We start from the raw sequence: 22,346 nt of genomic DNA, 5'->3' as shown, positions 1-22,346 counted from the left end.
AGAGGATGGCTCTGCTTCTCCCTACTGACTCTCTCTTGCCATGGGTACAGCCACCTCTGCCATCCCCTCAGACACCCCTTTGGGTTGTCTTTTAGCAAGTTTAGACTCACTCTGCCTTACTCCTGACAGGTACAGAAACTAATTCATCTTCCCAACCAAATTTGGCCCCTTATACCTTAGACTAGGATTCCAAATGGCTGCTTAACAACACTATAGATCCCAATATTTTGAGGGACCTTTTTAACTTTTGTGAGCACTCAGGGAAATGGAAAAAGATCCCCTATGTTCAGGCCTTCTCTTTTCCTCATTTCAAATAAAATCACTCTGCTCTTCCTGCTCTCTGGCCCATGTTCTCCTGGCTCTTAAACCCTCCCTTCTCGACCTCAGGACTCTCCTGAAATCCCAGACTTTGACCCTGCCAACTAAACCCCTCCCCACCATTTTCAACCTTCTGCTCTGATGCCTCCAGGACCCCCCTCACCTACTTTCAGTCCACCCATTTCTCGCTCTCACTCTCACATGGACCACTCTACCCAGCCTGCACCTCTGCTTCCCGTTTGTAAAGTAGCAGGGTCAGAGGGAATTGTTTGGGTACTCATCACTTTCTCCCTTAGTGACCTTTCCCAAATCAAAAGAAGCTAGGGTTCTTCACCTCCAATTCTTCAAGGTACATTAAGGAATTCCAGTACCTAACCCAATCCTACCATGTAACTTTCCATGACATTCATATGATCCTTCCCAACACACTCCTACCTGAGGAACGCAGGCAAGTTTGGAAACAGGCCAGAAACTATGCAGACAATGTCCACCAAACCTTCCCCAATAACCCAGTTGGTACTGAGGCAGTCCCTGATTATGACCCCACCTAGGATTACAATTTAGCTGGACAGATCACTAGTAGGAACAAATTTATTACCTGATTCTTGGCAGGACAAGAAAACTAAAACCCTCCCTGACAACCTTTATAGAAATGAAATTCTTTGCCCTTAACCAACAGGAAGAAGTGAGAGAAGAAAGAGCATCATCCCCAGCCCAGGTATCTATAAAAACAAAAAGAGAGGAATATTGGCATCAGATTCACCATTTTAGGTCAGGAGCCATTTTATCTAGAGGTTCCAAAGTTTTGATTCTGAGGCAATGCTGTTAACTTCTTGTAAGAACATGTGCCTTCTTAAAAAAAAAAATTATTAACCCCACCCCAGCATAAACTGTTTAGTAGTTTTTAAGATTCCTCTTGTGGGGTATAAAGCTGCTCTGTGAGTGCCAACAGACTGCTACTCTCCTCAGAGGGACAGCCTTGTCAAAGCTATACCTCGTGTTACCAACAATAAATCTCTTGTGTGATGTTCTGGTGTGTGATGTGGTCCTTGGACTTAGCGTGGACTCTGCGAGTGTCCTTGCAGTTATTATTATTAATTTAAATTAATTTCTTGTGGTTGTGCAAATGGTGACATTCACTGTGGTATACACATATTTGTACCTAGAAAAGTTACATCAAATTCACTCCACTGTCTTTCCTTTTCCTATCCCTTTCCCTTCCCTTTATTCCCCTTTGTCTAATACACAATGAATGCATAAATAAATTGTAGTATATATACCCAATGGAATATTTCTCAGCCATAATTAAGAATAATTTTATGACATTTTCCAGTAAATGGATGGATCTGAAGACTATAATGATGAGTGAAATAAGCCAATCCTAAAACAAAATAAAACATAAAAACCAACCAATCAAACAAACAAAAGGTCAATTTTTTTCCTCCTATGTTTCAGTCAGTTTTTTTCATCATGGTGACCAAAAGACCTGACAAAAATAACATGCAGGAAGAAACATTTATATTGGTTCATGGTTTCAGAGGTTCAGACCATGATTGGCTGACTACCTGGCCCTGGGCCTGAGGGGAGGCAGAATACTATTACAGAAAGTCATGGAAACTAAGAATCAGGAAAAGCTCTACTTACCAAGGATAAAATGTAAATCTATATCCTCCAACCACACCCTACCTGGCTACAGTTACTGCCCACTTAATCCAATGATTAGTTTATAGTCTCTTAATGTAACCATTTCACTCTGAACATGGGCTTTGGTTGACATCTGATATCTAAACCATTCCTATGGGGACATAAATATGACACTAGCAAAGACAGATGAGTTTTTCATGATATAAACCAGGAAGAGAAATAAGGATGTGTAAGAGTTTGAAAGTCACTGGATACGGGATGGTCATGAAACCTACGTCCTCAGAGTTTACCCTTTTGGATTCTTACCTTGGGCAAGTTGCAGTAGGATTTAGATCTATTGATTGTTCCCCTTATGCCTGAGATTTCATTTAAACCCTTATTGTCATAATGCTTAATAAAACCAGTGATGTTGAGCCCTTGTATAAGGAGACGTATAAGGAAAGCATCCAAATATTGTGAAGAGCCAGCCAGATCAATTCTTGGGATAGGGCTCAGAAACAGGATAGGGCTTGTGTTTTTCTTCTTTCCAATTTTCCGGGTGCTTCTGCCAAATGTGGCATAACTGACTGATCCAACATGACAGCTAAACAAAGAAGCCAGGGAAATGCGTGGTGTGAGTACTTGAAGCCTCTGCCAAAGGTGACTGAGCCTGCCCTGCCCTGAGATGTTCTTCTCTAAAAGCAAACTTCAGAGCTTCCTGTGGCCTCAGAGAAATCAATGAAGTTTACAAGGAAACTCCAACCCTGAAGTAAATGCAAAGACCTCTTGGACCAAGCAGACTCTTTGGACAGCTGAAATTGGTACGGGTGAATCTGAGAATATGCTGAAGCAGATAGTCACCCATAGGTGCGTACCTTTGGACCTCACTGGTAAGCTCTAATGACAGGAAAGGGGGCAGAAAAGAAAAGTATCTCTTTGAGTGACTGATTGCTAACTCCTTGCTGTCCATGCCAAGTCCTGGATGAGAGAAGAAGGTATGACCTGATGGGCCTCCATACCTGGAGAATTAACCTGAGAGTCAGCAGCCAGGAGTCCTTCAAATAGTTGTGTTCCTGCCTCAGGGAAGAACTTTGTTTCTGATTTCCAGAATAAATGAACTTTCTGCAAACACAGGACAACATTACCCTGTTGTGAAAATTACTAAGGAGGAACCAAAGTGTACAGAGATACATCATGTTGGTTTGACTTAATGCGATTATTTATCTTCTAGGATACTCATGTTGTTTTCAAATGCCAAACCTCACAAATGCATGCTGATGCTAATGGTTATCTTAGCTTTGTGGGTCATTTACTTCACTTCACCAGGCCACACAAAGGTAGGAATTGTCTCAGATTTTTTTCAGAATTTCATAGATAGTCACAGTGACTTTATTTGAATGTTCCCCATTATCGGGGCAAGAAATGAAAGTTAAGCTCGGCACGGTAGAGCAAATCTATAATCCCAGTGGCTTGGGAGGTTGAAACAGGAAGATCACAAGTCCAAAGTCAAGCTCAGCAAAAGCAAGGCACTGAGCAACTCAGTGAGACCCAGTCTCTAAATAAGACATAAAATAGGACTTGGGATGTGGTTCAGTGAGCAAGTGCCCCTGAGTTCAATCCCCAGTACCAAAAAAAAAAAAAAAGAAAGAAAGAAAGAAAAGAAATGTTTAAAACATGTGATCTTAGCAGATAATGTGGAGGAGAGGGTTCTCTGTTCAGCATTAGTTCTTTGACAATATATGCACAATTACTGTTTGTTTTGGAGACAGGTGAATCTCTGTACCACTTGGCACTGCCAAGCATCCCACCTCAAGGTTCTCTCCTCCCTTGGCCTTGGATATTCTAATTCAATTAAATCTCTATTTCAGTTCTCTATCATTATCTCAGGGTTTAAATTTTTTTTAATTATCATTTTCTGAGTAGCCCAGTTAACATTTCTCACATTTCCCCTTTCTGCAGTTTTTCTTAACTGATCTTGCTTCCAGTTTCTCTTCCTTCCGTCCATTTAGTACACCTTTTTATTTAATACTAAAATCAGCCCATACAACCTCTTTGCATTCTTCTTATTCTGCTTGACTTCTTATGTTGCAATACTACTTTTCACTTTCACTATACTATATAATTTATTGATTTATGGTGTTCATTGATTATTATCTATCTTGGTCTCCAGGAAGGCAAGAATCTACATATTATTCATTCATTAACAGTGTCTGGCATACTGTAGATGCTTAATGAATGGTAAATAACTAAGTAAGGAAAGACTGTTTGGAGATCTGATCTGAGAGGTAATGTGACTTGAAATAAGGTCCTAATAATAAAAAGGGAGAAAAGTCAGTGAATTTAACAATGGAATTGACAGCAAGAGTGACTGACTGTGGGAGGGGAGGAGTTGGGGCTAACCAGGCATTATATTCCAGGTTTGTACAACTGCTTGGCTGGTGAGGCCGTTTATTGAAGTTCTCCTACCACACTGGGAGAAATATATTTGGAGGAGAGAAGATAAAGTTAGCTATGAGTAGTCTAGGTCTAGGTCCATTATAGTGATGTAAGTGAAGATGTTGCTTCTATATATTGTAGAATAAATAGACCTAAGGCTGAAAAAGACCTGGCTTAGAAAATATTAGATTTAGAAAGTATTAGACTATAAATAGCAGCTGAAGTCACTGGAGTCTGAGACATTCCCGTGGGTGAGCTGTAGAGTGAGAAGAAAAAGTTTGTTAATGACATAACTCTGAGGAGCAAAATAAGAAGAAGGCTGAGGAGAGAGTGAGAGAGAATGGGGATAAAAGAGATTTCTTGAGACACTTGATTGGTAGGGTACAGGACAAACAAAAGGTACGGTAGCCATTAAAGGAGAATAAGGGGCTTAAATGTTTTCTCTCCATAATATGGGAGACATTATAATACATTTAAATTTTTACAAAAGAAGCTGACAGAAAAAAAGTATAGAAAGTAGGAAAGAAAAAGTGTGATTGTACTTAAGTTGGGCAGGATTACCAGAAGTTGAATTGCCATATGTCATATGACGTCTGAGACCTTCAGAAGCAAAAAGAATCTAGGTGTTAGAGGATCTGCCTCCATGGATCTTGCCATGTACCTAGAGGAAGTCAGGGCTTCAGTAATGAAGTGAACTAGAAGCCAGGTCCTTCAAAATCTTTGGCAAGTGAATGGAAGATATTGGATGAGAAAATGAAAGAGAAAAGGATTATGTACTAACTTGGTGATATATGGTTAGATGAATCAAGGGGAGCAAAGGTTTTCTAAAAAGGGTCCATATGTATATTAATATATGTATATATGTGAAGTATATGTATGTATATATGAGAAATTTGTGTCTGTGCACATGTGTATATTTGTATAAAACCCTTGTCTTAGTCTGTTTGTGATGCTCTAACAATGTCAGAGACTGAGTGGTTTATAAAGAACTGAAATTTATTTAACATTTCTGGAAGCCAGGAAGTCTAAGACCAAGGCACTGGCAGATTCAATATCCGGTGAGAACCTGCTTCCTGGTTCACAGACAGTCATCTTCTCATTGTGTCCTCATGTGGTGGAAGGGGCAAATGAGCTCTCCAGGATCTCTTTTATTTTTGTTTTGTTTCTCTGCTGTGTCTTATTTTATAAAAGCACTAATCTCATTCATAAGGGCCCTACTGCCTTGTCTAATCACCTCCCTAAAGTTCTCTACCTCCTGAAAGCATTTCACTGCAGGATACAGCTACAATATATGAATATTTTTTGATGGGGATACCTACAAACATTCCACATGGCAATCCTAGTTTGTGTGTGTGTGTGTGTTTATGTTTTAACAGGTTGTTAAAAGAGTGAGGTAACTGGGGCAATTCAGAAAAAAATACATTAGTAAAACAACTATTGGAAGAAAAAAAATTTGAAAACATACTGATATTAAAATAAATGTAATAGTAATTTTCCATTTTCACTGGTCGAATTTAAAATCAGTTTTATTAACAGTGTTGAATAACTTAATCAAAAATTTAAATTGAGGGGCTGGTCTTGTGGGTCAGAGGAAGAGAGCTCACCTAGCATGCATGAGACACTGGCTTTGATCCTCAACACCACATAAAAATAAAATAAAAGTATTGTGTCCATCTACAACTAAAAAATAAATGTTTAAAAAAATGTAACTGTGATATATGAGGATAATTCCTTTCTCTAAGTAACCCTTGGGTTATCCAGAATCATTAATTAGAAGTTGAATTTTGTATGACCCTTTCATCCAAACAGCTATCTAATTATAGACTAAGACGTACATGATGCTGTGTAATTATGTGGGCACAGTTCAATATCTTGTTCCAGGAAAATCTGGACAAAAGTTGTAACAGAGGAAATACTAGGTTCAATATATATATCAAACAGCAGTCTATTGTTAGAAAATACAACAAAGCAAAAATCAAACAAGTCAATGAACATCAGGGGTAGGCTTCTAACCCTGGTTCCCCTGAGCGATTTTAGTCTGTTCTCATGTAGGCCTCTGGTAAGTGGCCTCTCTGGCATGGGAAACTCCTGGAACCTGAACAGGTTTTAAATTGGTAGAAACATTCCCTCTAGTTACTTCATTATGCAGATACATATGGTAGTCTTTATTTTTAGGTAGATAAATATTTCAATTGACTAAGTCTCTTACTTTAGGTAAGAAACATTATTTATAGCCCTTACATTCTATTTGCTAGACTGATCAATGAGATATTGATGTAACATAAAGGTAGTCTTACGTATTGCTGATGATAATATAAAATATATCTTTAGAATTCACCAGTCAAAATGAATAAAACTATTCTTTAATATTTACTTCGGTAACAAATGATCTAGTAATTTCATCTTCAGGAATCTGTCATGAAGATGTAATCATGAATCCTTATATGAAAGGGTAGAAAATATTCAAGTGTTAAGTAAAATGAAAAGAAGTATATATAATCCAATTATCCAATATCATAAGCTGTGCACCTGTGTTACATGTTATTGATGGAATGTTATGCGACAATTAAAAATAATGGTCATAAAAATTATGTAACAATATTAAAACATTTATAGTACATGATGTTACTTGCAAAAGTATTAAAGCCACATATATAATATGATTACAAATAGGTAAAACATACATATGACAGGAAAAGAATGAAAATATTAAAATATACAGTATTAAAAGGACAGCAAAACTTATGATGATATTTTATAATATTTGCTCTGTTTTTCATATTGTGTATAATATGGTTATAAGATTTTTATAAGGAAAACATAAATGAAAAGATGGCAAAGTGAAAACAATAAAATCAAATAATGAAAATACAGATATTTATTTTATCCAGTTACTTTATAAGCCAGTGACCCCCAAAGAAACTATCTGTTGGCAGCAGAGGAAGTCACATTACCTGGAAATCAATTCCTATAATTTCATAAGTGAAAACTAGTTTGAATTCATCACTGATATGTAACTTAATCATGTGGAAATTTATAAAATGAATCATGCTAATTTATATTGAAAAGCAAGCCTTATTATCTGTTGGTAGTAAATATATCCTTTTCTCCTCAATTCTTCAGTTCTCATTCAGTTTGAGAAACCGTATTGCTAAGAAACAAGGGGAAACTTCACCAACAGAAACTGAGCTGAAAATAAAGGAGATCCTGGGGAAACTAGACCAGCTGATCCCGCCCAGACCCTTCACCCATGAGGCCACCACCACCAGTGCCACACACAGCTCAGCCACCCTCCTCAACCCTAGAGACACATACTGCAGGGGGGACCAGCTGGACATCCTGCTGGAGGCCAGGGACCACCTGGGACGCAGGAAGGAATATGGAGGGGACTTCCTCAGGGCCAGGATGTTCTCCCCAGCCCTGAAGGCAGGCGCCTCAGGAAAGGTGACAGATTTCAACAATGGCACCTACCTTGTCAGCTTCACTCTGTTCTGGGAGGGCCAGGTCTCTCTGTCTCTCCTGCTCATCCACCCCAGTGAAGGGGTGTCGGCTCTCTGGAGGGCAAGGAACCAAGGCTATGATAAAATTATGTTCAAAGGTAAATTTGTTAATGGCACCTCCCAAGTCTTCACTGAATGTGGCCTGACCCTAAACTCTAGCTCTGAACTGTGTACCTACCTGTATGGGAGAGACCAGGAAGCCTTCTACTGCATGAAGCCTCAACACATGCCCTGTGAGGCCCTGACCCATGTGACCACCATGAACAGAGAAATTTCTTATCTTTCTGTCAAGGAAAAAAGGCTTTTCCATAAGTAAGTATATTTTAATACAATGAGTGGTGTCCCCAAGCAGAGCTACACTGCCTATCTCAATATTAAGCATGATCTTCTCAGATGCCTCCTCTATTCTAAAGGTTATAACCAAACATGCGGTATCTGCATGGAGACCAGTGTCCATGACAGCACACCATAGTGTGCATTTTGATTGAAATAGGCTCAAGGCGGGCTACATAAGTTGGAACTATATAATATATATATACCTGTACTTCTAAAGGAAACCAGTATTGTCACATTTGACCATATATTTTACTTAGACATAGGTTTTAAAAAAAATATGCTCCGTGGAAAACAGTTCTGCTGTATGTTCAAATATATCACCAAAAAAGGATTCCTTGATAAGCATATCATAAGATCATGTTCCTTTACTTCCCATGTCATATTTCACAGATTCTAGCATTTAAGTGATTTTTTTTTCATTCATCCATTTCTCTCCATGTCCAGTGCTGCTAACCAAGTTGAGACCATCATCATCTCACCTACATGACTGAAATGGCTTCCCACTTGGTCTCCCTCCCATCATCAATCACATCCTCCTTGAACCCACTCTATACTGCAGCCTGAGCAATCTCTCTAAAAAGCCAACTCCTGTGGGTCATCTCCAGTTGATATCATGATCAGAGATGCCTTAGTACACAGTGTTCATGGTGGAGGAGTCCTTCTACCTCTCCACATTGTGACCTATCAGTTCCTGGAAGCCCTGGTTGAACAGACTCCTCTAACCCTGGTGCCCATGTTTCCCCTATCCATCTTGGCTGTAGCCACACTATGCTTTTCTCCCCCACTCACAAACAGATGCTCACTCTCTAATCTCCTTATTCTCCATTGAAATAGGAAACACTTCATTCCTGAGAATGAACTATCAGGACTTCTTCATGGACCACTTTGATGGTTTGCAAAAGGAGACTGTCATCACAAATCCAAAAACTGTGAGCCAAGCCTGGACACCTATTAGTCCTAGAATCTTTTATTCATTTTCAAACTTTCCATAAGCCTCAGTCTACTTCCTTTTCACTTTCCAGTCTGCCAAATTCTGTTTGACTGTGCCACGATGACTTATTTTCCCTTCATTTGGTGACAGTACAATGTTATATTCTGAGCAATTTCTTTCTTAGAAAATTTCAAAGTCAAGCTCAGATTCTTTTTTTCCTTAAGCTTTCAAAAAAAAATATGATTATGAGAAATTAGAGCGGAGACCAAGCCTGGAAAATAAAATGCATTCCAGAATCTTGCCCAGTTTTCCAAATTTTGATATCTATTCAACTCACTAAATCTCAAACTATTCACAATTCTGAAATGAGGCAGAGAAGGAGAGAAAGAAAGCAGAGCTGGAGTGGGAGGGAAGGGAAAGAACTGACTTTAGTTCTAAGTTGCTGGAGTCACAGGTGGAGACTTCAGACCAAACTGGAGAAAACTGTTCCTACCTTTGTGGAGTATTTATAGATGTTATCCAGATAACTAAAAGAGATGTTGAATGTTAACATCAGCAGAGCTCTTTGAAGTATCATATTCACTACCTCTACCACAATGAGGAAATGATGAGAGTCCTAGGAAAGACCACACACACACAAAAACACAATTACATGAGGAGTCCCTCTGTACTCACTGTTTTGTTTTTAATCTCCTTCTAAGCACTAATCATCTTCATGTCTAAATCACAGCAAGGATGAGACTATGTTTTACCCTTTCCTTTCATGACTGGGCCTAAAATACCCCCCTAGCAGAGAACAGAGTACATCTGTTGTACTGGGTACCTGAGCCCTCCTCCCCATAACCTCTCCCTGCCTGCCTCTATTTACACACATAATGTATGTTGGGTTGAAGAAAAGAGAGGGTAGAGGTAAGAAAAGAAGTTTGAAGTAGGAAGAGTCAGTTAGTCTTCATCAAGTGGAGGAAAGAAATACAGTGTTCTTTTATTCACACATCAGTGTGAACACTACTTTCTGACAGCCACATTGATGGATATTGAGGATACAGCAGTGAACACAGACAATACATTACCTTTCTTCACATGATCCTCAGAAAGCAAATATGTAGGAAAATTGAACATATCTTGAAATATGGCTAAAGAGGGAAGCAGAGGCTCTGTGATAAGGGGTCTATGTGCCAGGATAAGGAGCCTGGACTCCTGCAGTGATAGGGAGACAATCAAGGTTTTTAAAGAATAAAGCAGTTGCATTTGCAATTGGACAGGGTGCTCTGGTAGTTGTGCTGGAGAAATTAGGTGAGATAAAACTTAGGTTGACCAATTAGAGGTTCACAATAATTTTAAAAATGTATTACATGAACTTGAATAGGTGATGTGAAGGCACATAGAGATTATGCAGACTAAATAATATTAAGAATTTAAAATTCTATGACACACTAGTGCATATCATTACATGTGACAGATGAGTAGAGTTGCCCTGGACTTCAGGTGCTCCCAGCAAGAGAGAAAACCTTTCAAAATCCTAATTTATCTACAGTACTCAATTTATCCAAAATATACAGCAGAAATAATAATTTTTAGTTAAAGAAAGTTAAAACTATCCTTGCTTAAAAATAAGCAAGTGTTGCCTGGTGCCTGTGCTATGTGAACATACAACAGGCTAATCTATTGTCTTATTTTTTGAAGGACCAAAGTGGGAGTTGAAATGATGAAAGATCTTGAACATATCAATGTCTCCCATTGTAACAGTAAGTCCACTTTTTCCTGTGATGGGTAATGTTTGGCATATGTCTTACACAGAGAAAAATTATCAGAGTTAATTCTTTTAGCTGTGCTTTTCCAGGAGCATAATCCCTAACAGATGTCAGTGATCTTAATCATGCTAGACTTCATAGGGAGAAATCGTTTCAAGGAAATTAGTTTAGACTCTTCATTCCAGATTTCATCTTGATTTATCCTAAAAAAAGAAAGTAAAATATCCTACATTCATCTCCCAGAGTCTGAGGTTCTGTGCAAATGCCTTTGATAGCTTCAGAGTGAGAATACTGTGGTTTTAGTTTCTTGATATCTGCCGGCATAACCTCCTAATTTTAGTTGATGTACTTAATTTTATATGGAGCTTCCATCTTATTAAATATTTTAATGGAAAATACAGAGCAATGTTATATATGAAAGTATACTGTTTATATTTATTTATAACTTAGCTTTAAATAACAGTTTATAAAGCCTGAGTTTACCAGTAACATTAGTATCCTAGGCAACTTATAATGATATATTGTCAATATTTATTCATTTATTCCTCAAGTGTTTACTGAGGGCCTGATAAATATGAGGCACCATGAACAAATGAAAAAAAACTGATCTTGTGATCTAAAAAGGTTCTTGTTATAAATGTACCAACTCTATGAAGAAAGCAAAATACAAAATACAAGTATGTAGGAAAATTGAACATATCAGGAAATATGGCTAAAGAGGGAAGCAGAGACTCTGTGATAAGGGGCTTATGTGTCATCATAAGAAGCTGGGACTTGTCATTTTAAAATTATTTTAAAGTTAAATATATTTGACTGAGCCCTGAAGGTTATCAATAGTCAGAAATTTCAAAAAGATCATGGGTAGAGTTGCCAGATTGAAATGTATAATACAGGGAATCAGTTAAATGTAAGTAATTTCTAATTTCCACTGTATATATACATTGAGATAAAGGAAAAATATTGCATAACTCATACACTAAAAAAAAGTCCTTCACTAGAATAATTAAGTGTCCAGTATTTTTAGTGTGAGAACTTTTTACTGTATAATTACTCATAAGCAAAATTATGTGAGACATTGTGTTCATAAGCCAATGGAGTGAGCATATGGTAGAATGTAGCAGAAGATAGAGCTAGAAAGAGAGGAATAAGCTAAGTAAATAAACTGTGATGAGTATTACAGTGTTTATTTAGAAGGCTAAAGAAAGCCACTGAGACCAACTGCGCAAGACAGTGGTATGATTCTCCTTGTGTTTTATAAAGCAAATTCACAACTGAAAATAATAAGCATGACCTACACAAAGACGATTTAATTTAAAATGTTACTTTGCAACATAAAATAAAATTTATACATAAAAGAAAATATACTCTTTCTGTTTGGGATGATTTCATGTTGAGAAGGTATCAGTTTCCTCAGCACTAGTTTCTTCTTGCTGCTATAACAAGTGGCTTTAAGTAAAAAGAACATATTTTCTTAGTGTTATTATTCCAAGGTACAACATCAATCTCACTGAGCTACAATCAAGGTGGAACAGGCCTGTGTTCCTTTCTAGAGGTTCTAAGGAAGAATTTGTTGTAACTTTCAGCTTCTTTATAATGGCTGCCTTCCTTTCTTTTAGCGCCATCTACCATCTCCAAAGCCACAATAGTAGGTCAAGTCTTCAAGTTACAAAGTCCCAGTCCACCTGCTGCTTCCTTCTTCCACCATGGAGGACCAATGAGATTAGACTGAACTCCTTTTCCTAGATAATCTAGGATTATCTAGATCATCCATCTCGAAACCCATACCCTTAGTTACATCTGGAAAATCCCTTTAGCCATCTGTAATTTTTTCCCTTGATGGCAACATATTCATAGATTTAAAGAATTAGAACCCAAATATCTTTGGGGGGTATAGAGTACTCAACACAATCTGTAAAGTAATCAAAAATATGGAGATGGAAAATATTTAGTAACTGTGGGTCTCAAGTTTCTAGGGTTATAGTATTCAATTATCCATAATGCAGAGCTATCAAGCCCCCTAGGAGCCCAACAAGGTCACATTGAAATTCCAACAAAATCATAGGATTAGGAAGGCTCCATTTAGCAAGCAAAACCACCAGGATTTAAGAAGTATTTTAAGTACATTTTTCAATTTGGGTGTGGTTCTGCACATTAAACCCAGGGCCTCACCCATGCTAGGCGAGCACTCTACGACTGAGTTACACCCCCAGCCCACATTTTCTAGTTCTGAAAACAGTACCATTTTGCCACTCTGTCTACCAATTACAACTATATTTGGTATTCATGGGGGTTTGGTTTTGAGAACCACTGTGTACAACAAAATCCTTACAACAATAATATGGCATGGTATTTGCACATAACCTAGGTACATCCTCCCATATACTTTAAATCATTTCCAGATTACTTACAATGCCTAGCAATGTAAATTTTTTTGTAAATAGTTGTCATACCATTTTGTTTACAAAATAAAAAGAAAAACTTCTGTACATATTTGATAAAAATAAAAGTTTTTCCTGAATGTTTTCCATCCATTATTGAGTGCAGCGCACAAATAAAAAACCCATGGATATGAAGGGCTGACTATACAGTATCTCCATGTATAATATAATATTCTGTGGACACAAGCAACCAGAGACTGCAAGGTCCATAAGGGACTTAGCAAGGAAGATAAAGCACAGAGTGCTGGTAATTTCCCAATATCCATTACCTCCTCCTTTTTAGTAAGAGTAACCATTATTTGAGCTGGAACCATGGCCACTTTTCCTTGTGGCTACTTAAGCTCACATTACATTTTTCTAAGTGTATGAACAGAAATTGTCTGGGGAACTTATAAGTAATGCCTTTAATGGCAAAACCACTTGCCTTCCTCTTCCATTTGTCTCCTTGCTACTAGCTGAACTGTAGATAAAATGTGAGAAAGGAAACTGCCCTGTTAGACTGAAAGAATAAAAACATATGTTAAGAACAGTAGAACAACAAGATAAGAGAAAGAGAAGTCCCTCACAAGATGCAATAACACATTAACCTTGGCCTGGTCACTCTGAAACTTATGTGAGGGACAATACATTTCCAATTTTAACACATTATTTTGGCCTATTTTACAGCATTCAACTTGTTTCCTATCTAGTACAGGAAGTGAATGTAATACAGAAATGCTGATGTAACAAAATCTAAATTATGAGCACTGGACATACAGGTCAGTGGAAAGGTGCTTGCCTTGAATGCATGAGACTTTGGGTCCAATTGCAAGCATTGCAAAAAATACAAATAAAAATAAAAAACCTAAAATATGAGACAATTGCTCGGCAGTAGGGCAACAGCATAGAGAATGGCAAGGAAATATGATGTAGACATTTGATGTCCTTTGTTATGCCACAGCGAAGAGTTGGTCCTCTGCCACGGGGGATATCTTTGAAGGCAGACAATGACAGAGCCTGCAGCTATAGAGGAACAGGCTGCAATATCTCAGAATCATGGTTTCTGTTGGGTGCTGCATGACTCTTTTTATTAAGGTCCTATTAAATTTTTTAATAGGACCTTAATAAAACTGCATTAAGTCAATCTAGGTATTTTATAGGGCAGGAGACTGCCCTATAAGGTTTTTAAAGGGTACATGTTACATTTAAGCCATCTTTTAAACATGAAAAAACTCATACTATTCCTTCATCGATGGAACAAATGTAAATGACTCAATAACAAAGACACCAATGGGTAGTTCACTGACATTCAGATTAGAGAACCAAATTAAGTCACTGCAGAATCAGAGGAATGGCAAAGAAAGGAAAGGTCATGGAGACTTAGCTAATGACCACAGGTGGGAGAAAATGAACAGGGAGGAGTCAGCATGACTCCAAATCTCTCAGAAGAAAGAGTAGTAGTGCCTAAAACAGGCTGGTGATCATAAAAATCTCCAGTAAGAGACAAAAGACAAAAGCAGAGGGAGAGAGAAAGGGACCAAGAAAGGGAAGGACCAAGAGAGGAGGCTGGATGTTTGACACATGCCACTGACACCACTCACCATGAGATCTCTGTGACTAGAGAGAGAAAAGAGCACAAAGAAATGCCAAATTGGAAAGAAGACTCCAGCCCCCGGGGGATACACATTACAAGGAAGGTGGATAACAACATTTTGCGACCAGATTCAACTAGATAGAAACAAGATCAATGGCTGCTTGAAAGGAAAACTCATTTACCTGCTGGGAGATTCCACACTGCGTCAGTGGATCCACTACTTACCCAGAGTTGCAAAAAGTATGTAGTTACTTTATGTTCTTTTGGAAGTTCAGGCTAATCATAAAGTAATTTCAACGAGGTCTCCATCTATTCTCACTTAGGCTGTTTGTTGTTGTTGTTGTTGTTTGGTTGGTAATTTCATTTTTCTTTCTAGAGTTAAGTCTTAATTTAAAATCTATTTCATTCCCTCTTTCATAAGAAATGTTGCTCCTCCTTATAAATGCCAATGAAAATTTTACATTTTGATTGACATTTCATACATATAAACTGGTAATTTATCCTAGAGGGTAGAATGCTCCCAACAAAAATACTATAGATGGTGATTATACATGACATGGTAGATATTCTTTTTAAAAGTATCAACCACTGCCTTCTAGTTAAAGATCTTATTTTTTTTTTAATCAGCACTGAAATTTTTTGATCTTCATGGAACTGGACCTTTTAAGAAACATTTGCTTCTGGATGCTGAAAGACATACTCAGATACAATGGAAAAAACATAGCTATCCTTTTATCACTTCTCATCTTTACTCTGTGACAGAAGAAGGTTATATCCCTCAGGAAATTGACCAGATTTCGGGTGACAAAAACACAGCTATTGTCATAACATTTGGCCAACACTTTAGACCTTTCCCCATTGATGTTTTCATTCGCAGGGCCATCAGTGTTCGAAAAGCTATCGAACGACTATTCCTAAGAAGCCCAGACACTAAAGTGATCATTAAGACAGAAAATATCAGGGAGATGCACATAGAAACAGAAAGGTTTGGAGACTTCCATGGTTACATTCAGTATCTTACCCTGAATGACATTTTCAAAGATCTCAATGTAGGTGTCATTGATGCCTGGGACATGACCATTGCATATGGCACCAATAACGTCCACCCACCTGATGTTGTGATTGGAAGTCAGATTAACATGTTCTTAGACTACATTTGCTAAAGAAAATATTTGCAAAGTCACTAGGAACCAATTTTCACATCCCTTGTGTATTGTCAATGAAATTCTATTCATTTTAAGGACCAAGACAATCAAACTTAAAAGAACCTATCCATGGAATTATTTGTGAGAAAGACAATAAGAATGGAGATGAGATACAAAGTTAAAAAAATCATACATTAAGAATGATCATACCATGCCTGAAGTATGAATATGTGTGATAATGAGTGTTTTCATATTTGAAGCAAGTTTGGGTAATGATCTTTGGTTACTCTTGGCTGAACCAATGGAAAAGTAGAAAAGAATAAACATGTCATCATCATGATACTTTAAAACAGTCACCTAACATCCTCTGTAAAGATATAGATAGTAACTATTTTGGAATCTGCAGGCTATCCTGCCTCTGTCACAACTGCTCTACTCTCCACTGTAGTGCAAAAGCAGCCACAGATGACATGTGAACAAATGAGTGTGTTGTGTTTCAATAAAACTTAATGAATGGACAAGGAAACTTGTATTTCATATAATTTATACTTGTCAGGAAATATTATTATTTTGATTTTCACGAACTGTTCATAAATGCAAAAACTATTCTGAGATCACAGGCACTAAAAAAAGTGGTAGTTGTATTTGGCCTCTAGACAATATTTCTCTGTAACCTGATTAAATTAAAACTAAAAATTCAGAAAAACTGAACAAAAATCCTTCATATGTTGTGTAGAAAACTAATAATAAAGTAGAAATAAACAAAAATTACCTAACTTGAGAAAATTTATCTACCCAAAAACTACAAGTAACATCACTTCTTGAGGGAAGCACAAAAATTATTTCTTACTAAGTCAAATACAAACCCAAGAACCTCTCACTAGCTGTATCCACCCGTGAACTGCAGTACATATCAGAAAAGAACAGAGTAACTGCTCCTATTTCATCATCCCCTTAGGAAACAATCAAAAGCCTAAGTAGAAAAAGGTGCTCTCACACAAGTTCAATATACAAAACCTAACAGCTTCTTTAACAGTCAAAATTATATGACATAATTAAAACTACATGGTATCTCTGCATAAAGATTGTGTACATCTTTCATTATACTTAATCCTAGATATTTGGTACTTTTGATCTACTGTATTTTAAAAATCTTTACTGTCTTTCTTATTCCCATTCCCCCTTCCATCACTTCATTCCCCTTTGTCTAATCCAATGAACTTAATATATTGTTTATTACCATTCTTAAGTACATGTATAGATAAGTAATACTAGTATTATTATTATGCAAGTATTTTTAGTTTATTGGATAAAGTAAATGAATATATTAATGACATTAGGTAATTAAACTTTCAGTGTAAAAATGAGATGTAAAGTTTTCAGTTTTAAAAACATGCTTAATTAACTTGAAAATGAGTAAAAAAATTCATGATTCTAATTTTTTATGTAGATATTTCCTAGCTCTATCCATAAAAGGCCTAGAAACTATAGTAATATTATCAGGAATCACTCCCAGAACAAGAAGGCATCCTTAGAGGAAAGGCTGAATCTAGGATAAGGGCAGGACAGACATGTATATATAGAAAGGATGAGCCTCAGCATCTTCTTATGCCAGAAAGCAAATTATCAAAGACACAAGGAGTCATATAATAGCACACAGGAGTAATCCAAAGGCTCTCTTCATTGGCCAAAGATGGGACAAATTTATCAACAAAAGGAATAATAGTTGCAGTTGATTAAAATATACACTATACAAAATCCCTGAGTTCATAATAATATTGAAAACAGAGAGGTATATGGAAAAGCAAAAACTAAAGTGCTCATGAGTCATTAGTGAAGATAGCAAACTTCTTACTCTGAAAGTTGGCAATTAAAGGGAAATATATGAGCACTTGTACTCTTTCCTGTTTAAAAAACAGCCAGTAGACATAAAAATTGAAGGAAAGTTTCTCTTTGCAGAAAAATTATCATAACGCATATGGAAGAAATGACAGAATTAGGGAACCATATTTTATTTTTTTTATTATTTGTTTTTTCTTGGTTATTCATGACAGTAAAACATATTTTGACATATTATACATACACAAAGTATAAATTCTCATTTTTGTAGTTGTACATGGTGTGGAATTACACTGGTCATGTATTCATATATGAATATAGGAATGTTATATCTAATTCATTATTCTGTCTTTCCTACTCTCATTTCCCTCCCTTCCCCCCCTTCTCCTTTGTCTAATCCAAAGAACTTCTATTCTTCCCTACCCCCTCCATTATTCTGTGCTAGCATATCAGAAGAAACATTTAGCCTTTGTTTGGGGGGGGGGATTGGCTTATTTCACTTAGCATGATAGTTTCTAGCTCCATCCATTTAGCAGCAATTGACATAATTTCACTCTTCTTTATTGTTGAGTAATATTGCACTGTGTGTGTGTATATATATATATATATATATATATATATATATATATATATATTATATTTTCTTTATCCATTCATCTGTTGATGGGTGCCTAGGATTAGTTCCATAGCTTAGCTATTGTGAATCAAGCTGCTATAAACATTGATTGGATGTGTCACTATAGTATGCTGATTTTAAGTCCTTTGGCTACATACTGAGGAGTAGGATAACTGGGTTAAATGGTGGTTCCATTCTAAGTTTTCCAAGGAATCTCCATACTGCTTTACACAGTGGTTGCACCAATTTGCAGTCCCACCAGCAATATGAGTGTAGCTTTTCCCCTGCATCCTTGCCAACATTTGTTGCTACTTGTATTCTCAATAATTGCCATTTTTATTAAAGTGAGTGTAGTTTTAATTGGCATTCCTTTAACTTCTAGAGATGTTGAACTTTTTTCACATATTTGTTGACCATTTGTATTCTTCTGTGAAGTGTTTGTTCAGTTTCTTTGCCCATCTATTGATTGGGTTATTTGTTTTGTTGTTGTTATTGTTGTTATTTGTTGGTTTGGCATTAAGATTTTTGAGTTTTTTATATATCCTGGAAAATAATATTCTATCTAAGGTACAGGTGGCAAAGATTTTCTCCCATGCTGTAGGCTCTCTCTTCACACTCTTAATTGTTTCTTATGCTGAGAAGAAGCTTTTTAAAAGGTGGGTTCCATCCCATTTATTGATTCTTGATTTTACTTCTTGTGTTTTAGGAATCTTGTTAAGGAAGTCAGTTCCTAAGACAATATGTTGGAGTATTGGGCCAATCCTCCTCAAATCATCCCATGAAATAGAAAAGGAGAAACTCTTTCAAACACATTCTATGAAGCTAGTATTACCCTGATACCAAATCCAGACAAAGATACATCAAGGAAAGAAAAGTTAAGACCAATATCTTTGATGAACATAGATGTGAGAATTCTCAATAAAATACTGGCAATTGCATACAAAAACACGTTAAAAAGATAATACCCCATTATCAAGTGGATTTCATTCCAGGGATGTAAGGTTAGTTCAAGGTACAAAAATCAATAAATTTGTACCATCCACTTCTAAACTTGGATACAGGAATAGAGAATAGAAGTATAAGAAGATTATTTTATTTTGTCTAGTCTCCCTATCTCCAGACCCTAATGGGAATAATGCTTTATAACTTTCCAAGTTTAAGATTAAATGAGAAGATGAACAAAAAACTCAAGTGCAATTTTTGTATACACTGAAAAAATTATTCATTTTTTAAAATGATTTCCAATAAATAGTATTTTGTCCTTTAGGCTGAGTTCTGAATAAGCTGAGAAATTAGAAAAGACTAAGCAAATGGAGAATGTATTAGGATTCTCCAGAAAGACAGAACCAACTATATATATACACATAGTTGTCCCTTGATTTCTAAGAGGGATTAGTTTTAGGACTCCCTGTAAATACTAAAATTCATAGATGTCCAAGTGCCTTATATAAAATGGTGCAGGCTTCGTGTATAACCTGTGAACATGCTCCTATATACTTTGTATCATCTCTAGATTACATAGACTAACAATGCAATGGAAATGATATATAATCAGTTGTTATATTGTATTATAAATGATGACAATTATAATAGCAACAAAAAAGTGTACAAATTTAATATGATTCTTGTTTTAAATATTTTTGATTTGCAGTTGGTTTAATCCAAGGATGTAAACCTTGCAGATAGAATGGTTGACTGTATGAAAGGGGATTTATTAGGGACTCAATCATGCAATCATGGAGGCCAAAATGTCTCACAATGGGTTGTCTGCAAGCTGGAGAACTTGGAATACCTGTAGCTGACTTGGTACAGGTCTAAAATGCCTCAGTACAGGAAAGCTGATGGTAAAATTCTCAGTCCAAGGCTAAAGGCCTGAGAACCTTGGGGGAAGCTGGGTGAAAGAGTTCAAGTCCAAAACTGGAAAGCCTGGAGTTCTCATGTTCAAAGATAATAGTAGAACAGCAATGTCCTAGCTCCAAGAGACATTGTCCTATATTATTAGCTCCTAGCTGACTGGAATATGCCCCCACACATTGAGAACATATCTGCCCCCTTCTATCCACTTACTCACACTAATGTTTGGAAACACCCTTACAGACATATACAAAAATAATGGTTTACCGGTTCTTAGGTATTCCTTAATTCACTCAACTTGACATCTAAAATTAACTATCACAGAGAACTAATCCCCCAAAATTTACTATTACTCATCCCAAAAAATGACAAAGTAGGCATGAAGGGAGTAGAAAGTAGGAAATAATAAAGATCACAACAGCAAAAAATTAAACAGATACTAGAAAAGAAATAGAAAGACCAAGAAAAATCAAGATTTTTTTAAAAAAAGAAAAATAAACTTGATAAATGTTCATTGGAAAAAGAAAAGAACTCAAATAAAATAATAAATGAAAAAGGAAACAGTACAATTGATATCATAGAAACATAACAGATTATAAAATATTATGGTCAATTTTATGCCAACAAGTTGGATTACTTCTATTAAATGGATGAACTCCTGGAAACACCCAAAATACTACCCATACGGAAGCATGGAGAAGTAGAAAGTCTAGTTAGATCTATAATGAGGAGATTGAACTAGTAAACAAAAATCTCCCAAAAAAGAAAGGCCCAGGTTTCAATAGCTACATTGCTGAATTCTATTAAACACTGAAGAAGAAATAATGTAAAATCTTCTCAAACTCTTTCAAAATATTGATGAAGGGGGAATACTTCCAAGAGCATTTTATGAGGCCAGCGTTATACTTCTAAAGCCAGACAAGGACATACAAGGAAAAAATTATAGGCCAGTATCCATGTTGAACATAGACAGAATAGATCCCAACAAAATACTGAGTACAACAGCACGTTAAAAGGATGTGTCACTAATAGGGCATTATGTAAAAATGTGGATGTGTAACCGATGTGATTCTGCAATCTGTATTTGGGGTAAAATTGGGAGTTCATAACCAACTTGAATCTAATGTATGAAATATGATATGTGAAGAGCTTTATAATGTTTTGAACAACCAATAAAAAAAAAAAATAAAAATAAAAAAAAAAAAAAAAAAAAAAAGGATGTGTCACCATGATGAAGTGGAATTTATCTAGGGAGAAAAGTTTAGTTGCAAATACACAGAGCAATGGATGTAAGGCAGCACATTAACAGAATAATGGGTGAAAACCATCAGACACAGAAAAAATATTCACCAAGTTCAACATCCTTTTATGATCAAGACTCTTAACAAAGTTGGGTTTAGAAGAAATGTACCTCAATACAATAAAAGTTGATTGAAAGTTTTCCTTCCAAGCTGAGGAACAAGAGAAGGATGCCCTCTCTGACCACTTCATGCAACACTGCTGGAAGTCCTTGGCTGAGCAAATTGAACAAGAAAAAGAAATAAAGGTCATGTAAATCAGAAAAAAAAGAAGTAAAATTATCTCTTTCAATGAGACAACCTTACATGTTAAAAACCATAACGACTCCATCAAAAACTGTTAGAACTAAAAGAAAAACCAGTAATGTTGTAGGATATAAAATTAAAATACAAAAAAGAGAAAATAAATCACTGTAATTCAATACAAAAAAATAAAAATAAAATACAAAAATTAGTAGAGTATCTATGCACTAACAATAAGCTATCTGAAAAATAAATCAGAAAAATAATCCCACTATTAGAGAATGAAAGAATAATTCAGAATAAATTTTACTGAGTAGGTAAGAAATCTTCACAGTAAAGACTATAAAACATTAATGAAAGAAACTGGAGATATAAATTATTGGAAAAACACTGCATGCTCATGAATCAAAAGAATTAACAGTTGAAATGTCCATATTATCCAAAG

General features: G+C 36.2%; 1 protein-coding gene across 1 annotated transcript in view; it reads left to right on the top strand.

Annotated features, from left to right (window-relative positions):
• Positions 1-16,659, top strand: part of LOC124088921 (NXPE family member 1-like) — a 240,957-nt gene extending 224,298 nt beyond the window's left edge. The window contains exons 4-7 of the mRNA XM_058577119.1: positions 7,501-8,189; positions 10,828-10,889; positions 14,934-15,146; positions 15,534-16,659. Of these exons, the coding sequence (XP_058433102.1) occupies positions 7,501-8,189; positions 10,828-10,889; positions 14,934-15,146; positions 15,534-16,069 (1,500 nt within the window). The 3' untranslated portion in view covers positions 16,070-16,659. The remainder of the gene's footprint in view (positions 1-7,500; positions 8,190-10,827; positions 10,890-14,933; positions 15,147-15,533) is intronic.
• The last annotated feature ends 5,687 nt before the right edge of the window (positions 16,660-22,346 follow it).

Source organism: Marmota monax, unplaced genomic scaffold (assembly GCF_021218885.2).
Source record: "Marmota monax isolate L192 unplaced genomic scaffold, Marmota_monax_Labrador192_F-V1.1 WCK01_AAM20220418_F8-fsc00081, whole genome shotgun sequence".
Classification (NCBI taxonomy): domain Eukaryota; kingdom Metazoa; phylum Chordata; class Mammalia; order Rodentia; family Sciuridae; genus Marmota; species Marmota monax.
This window is presented reverse-complemented; position numbering and strand designations above follow the sequence as displayed.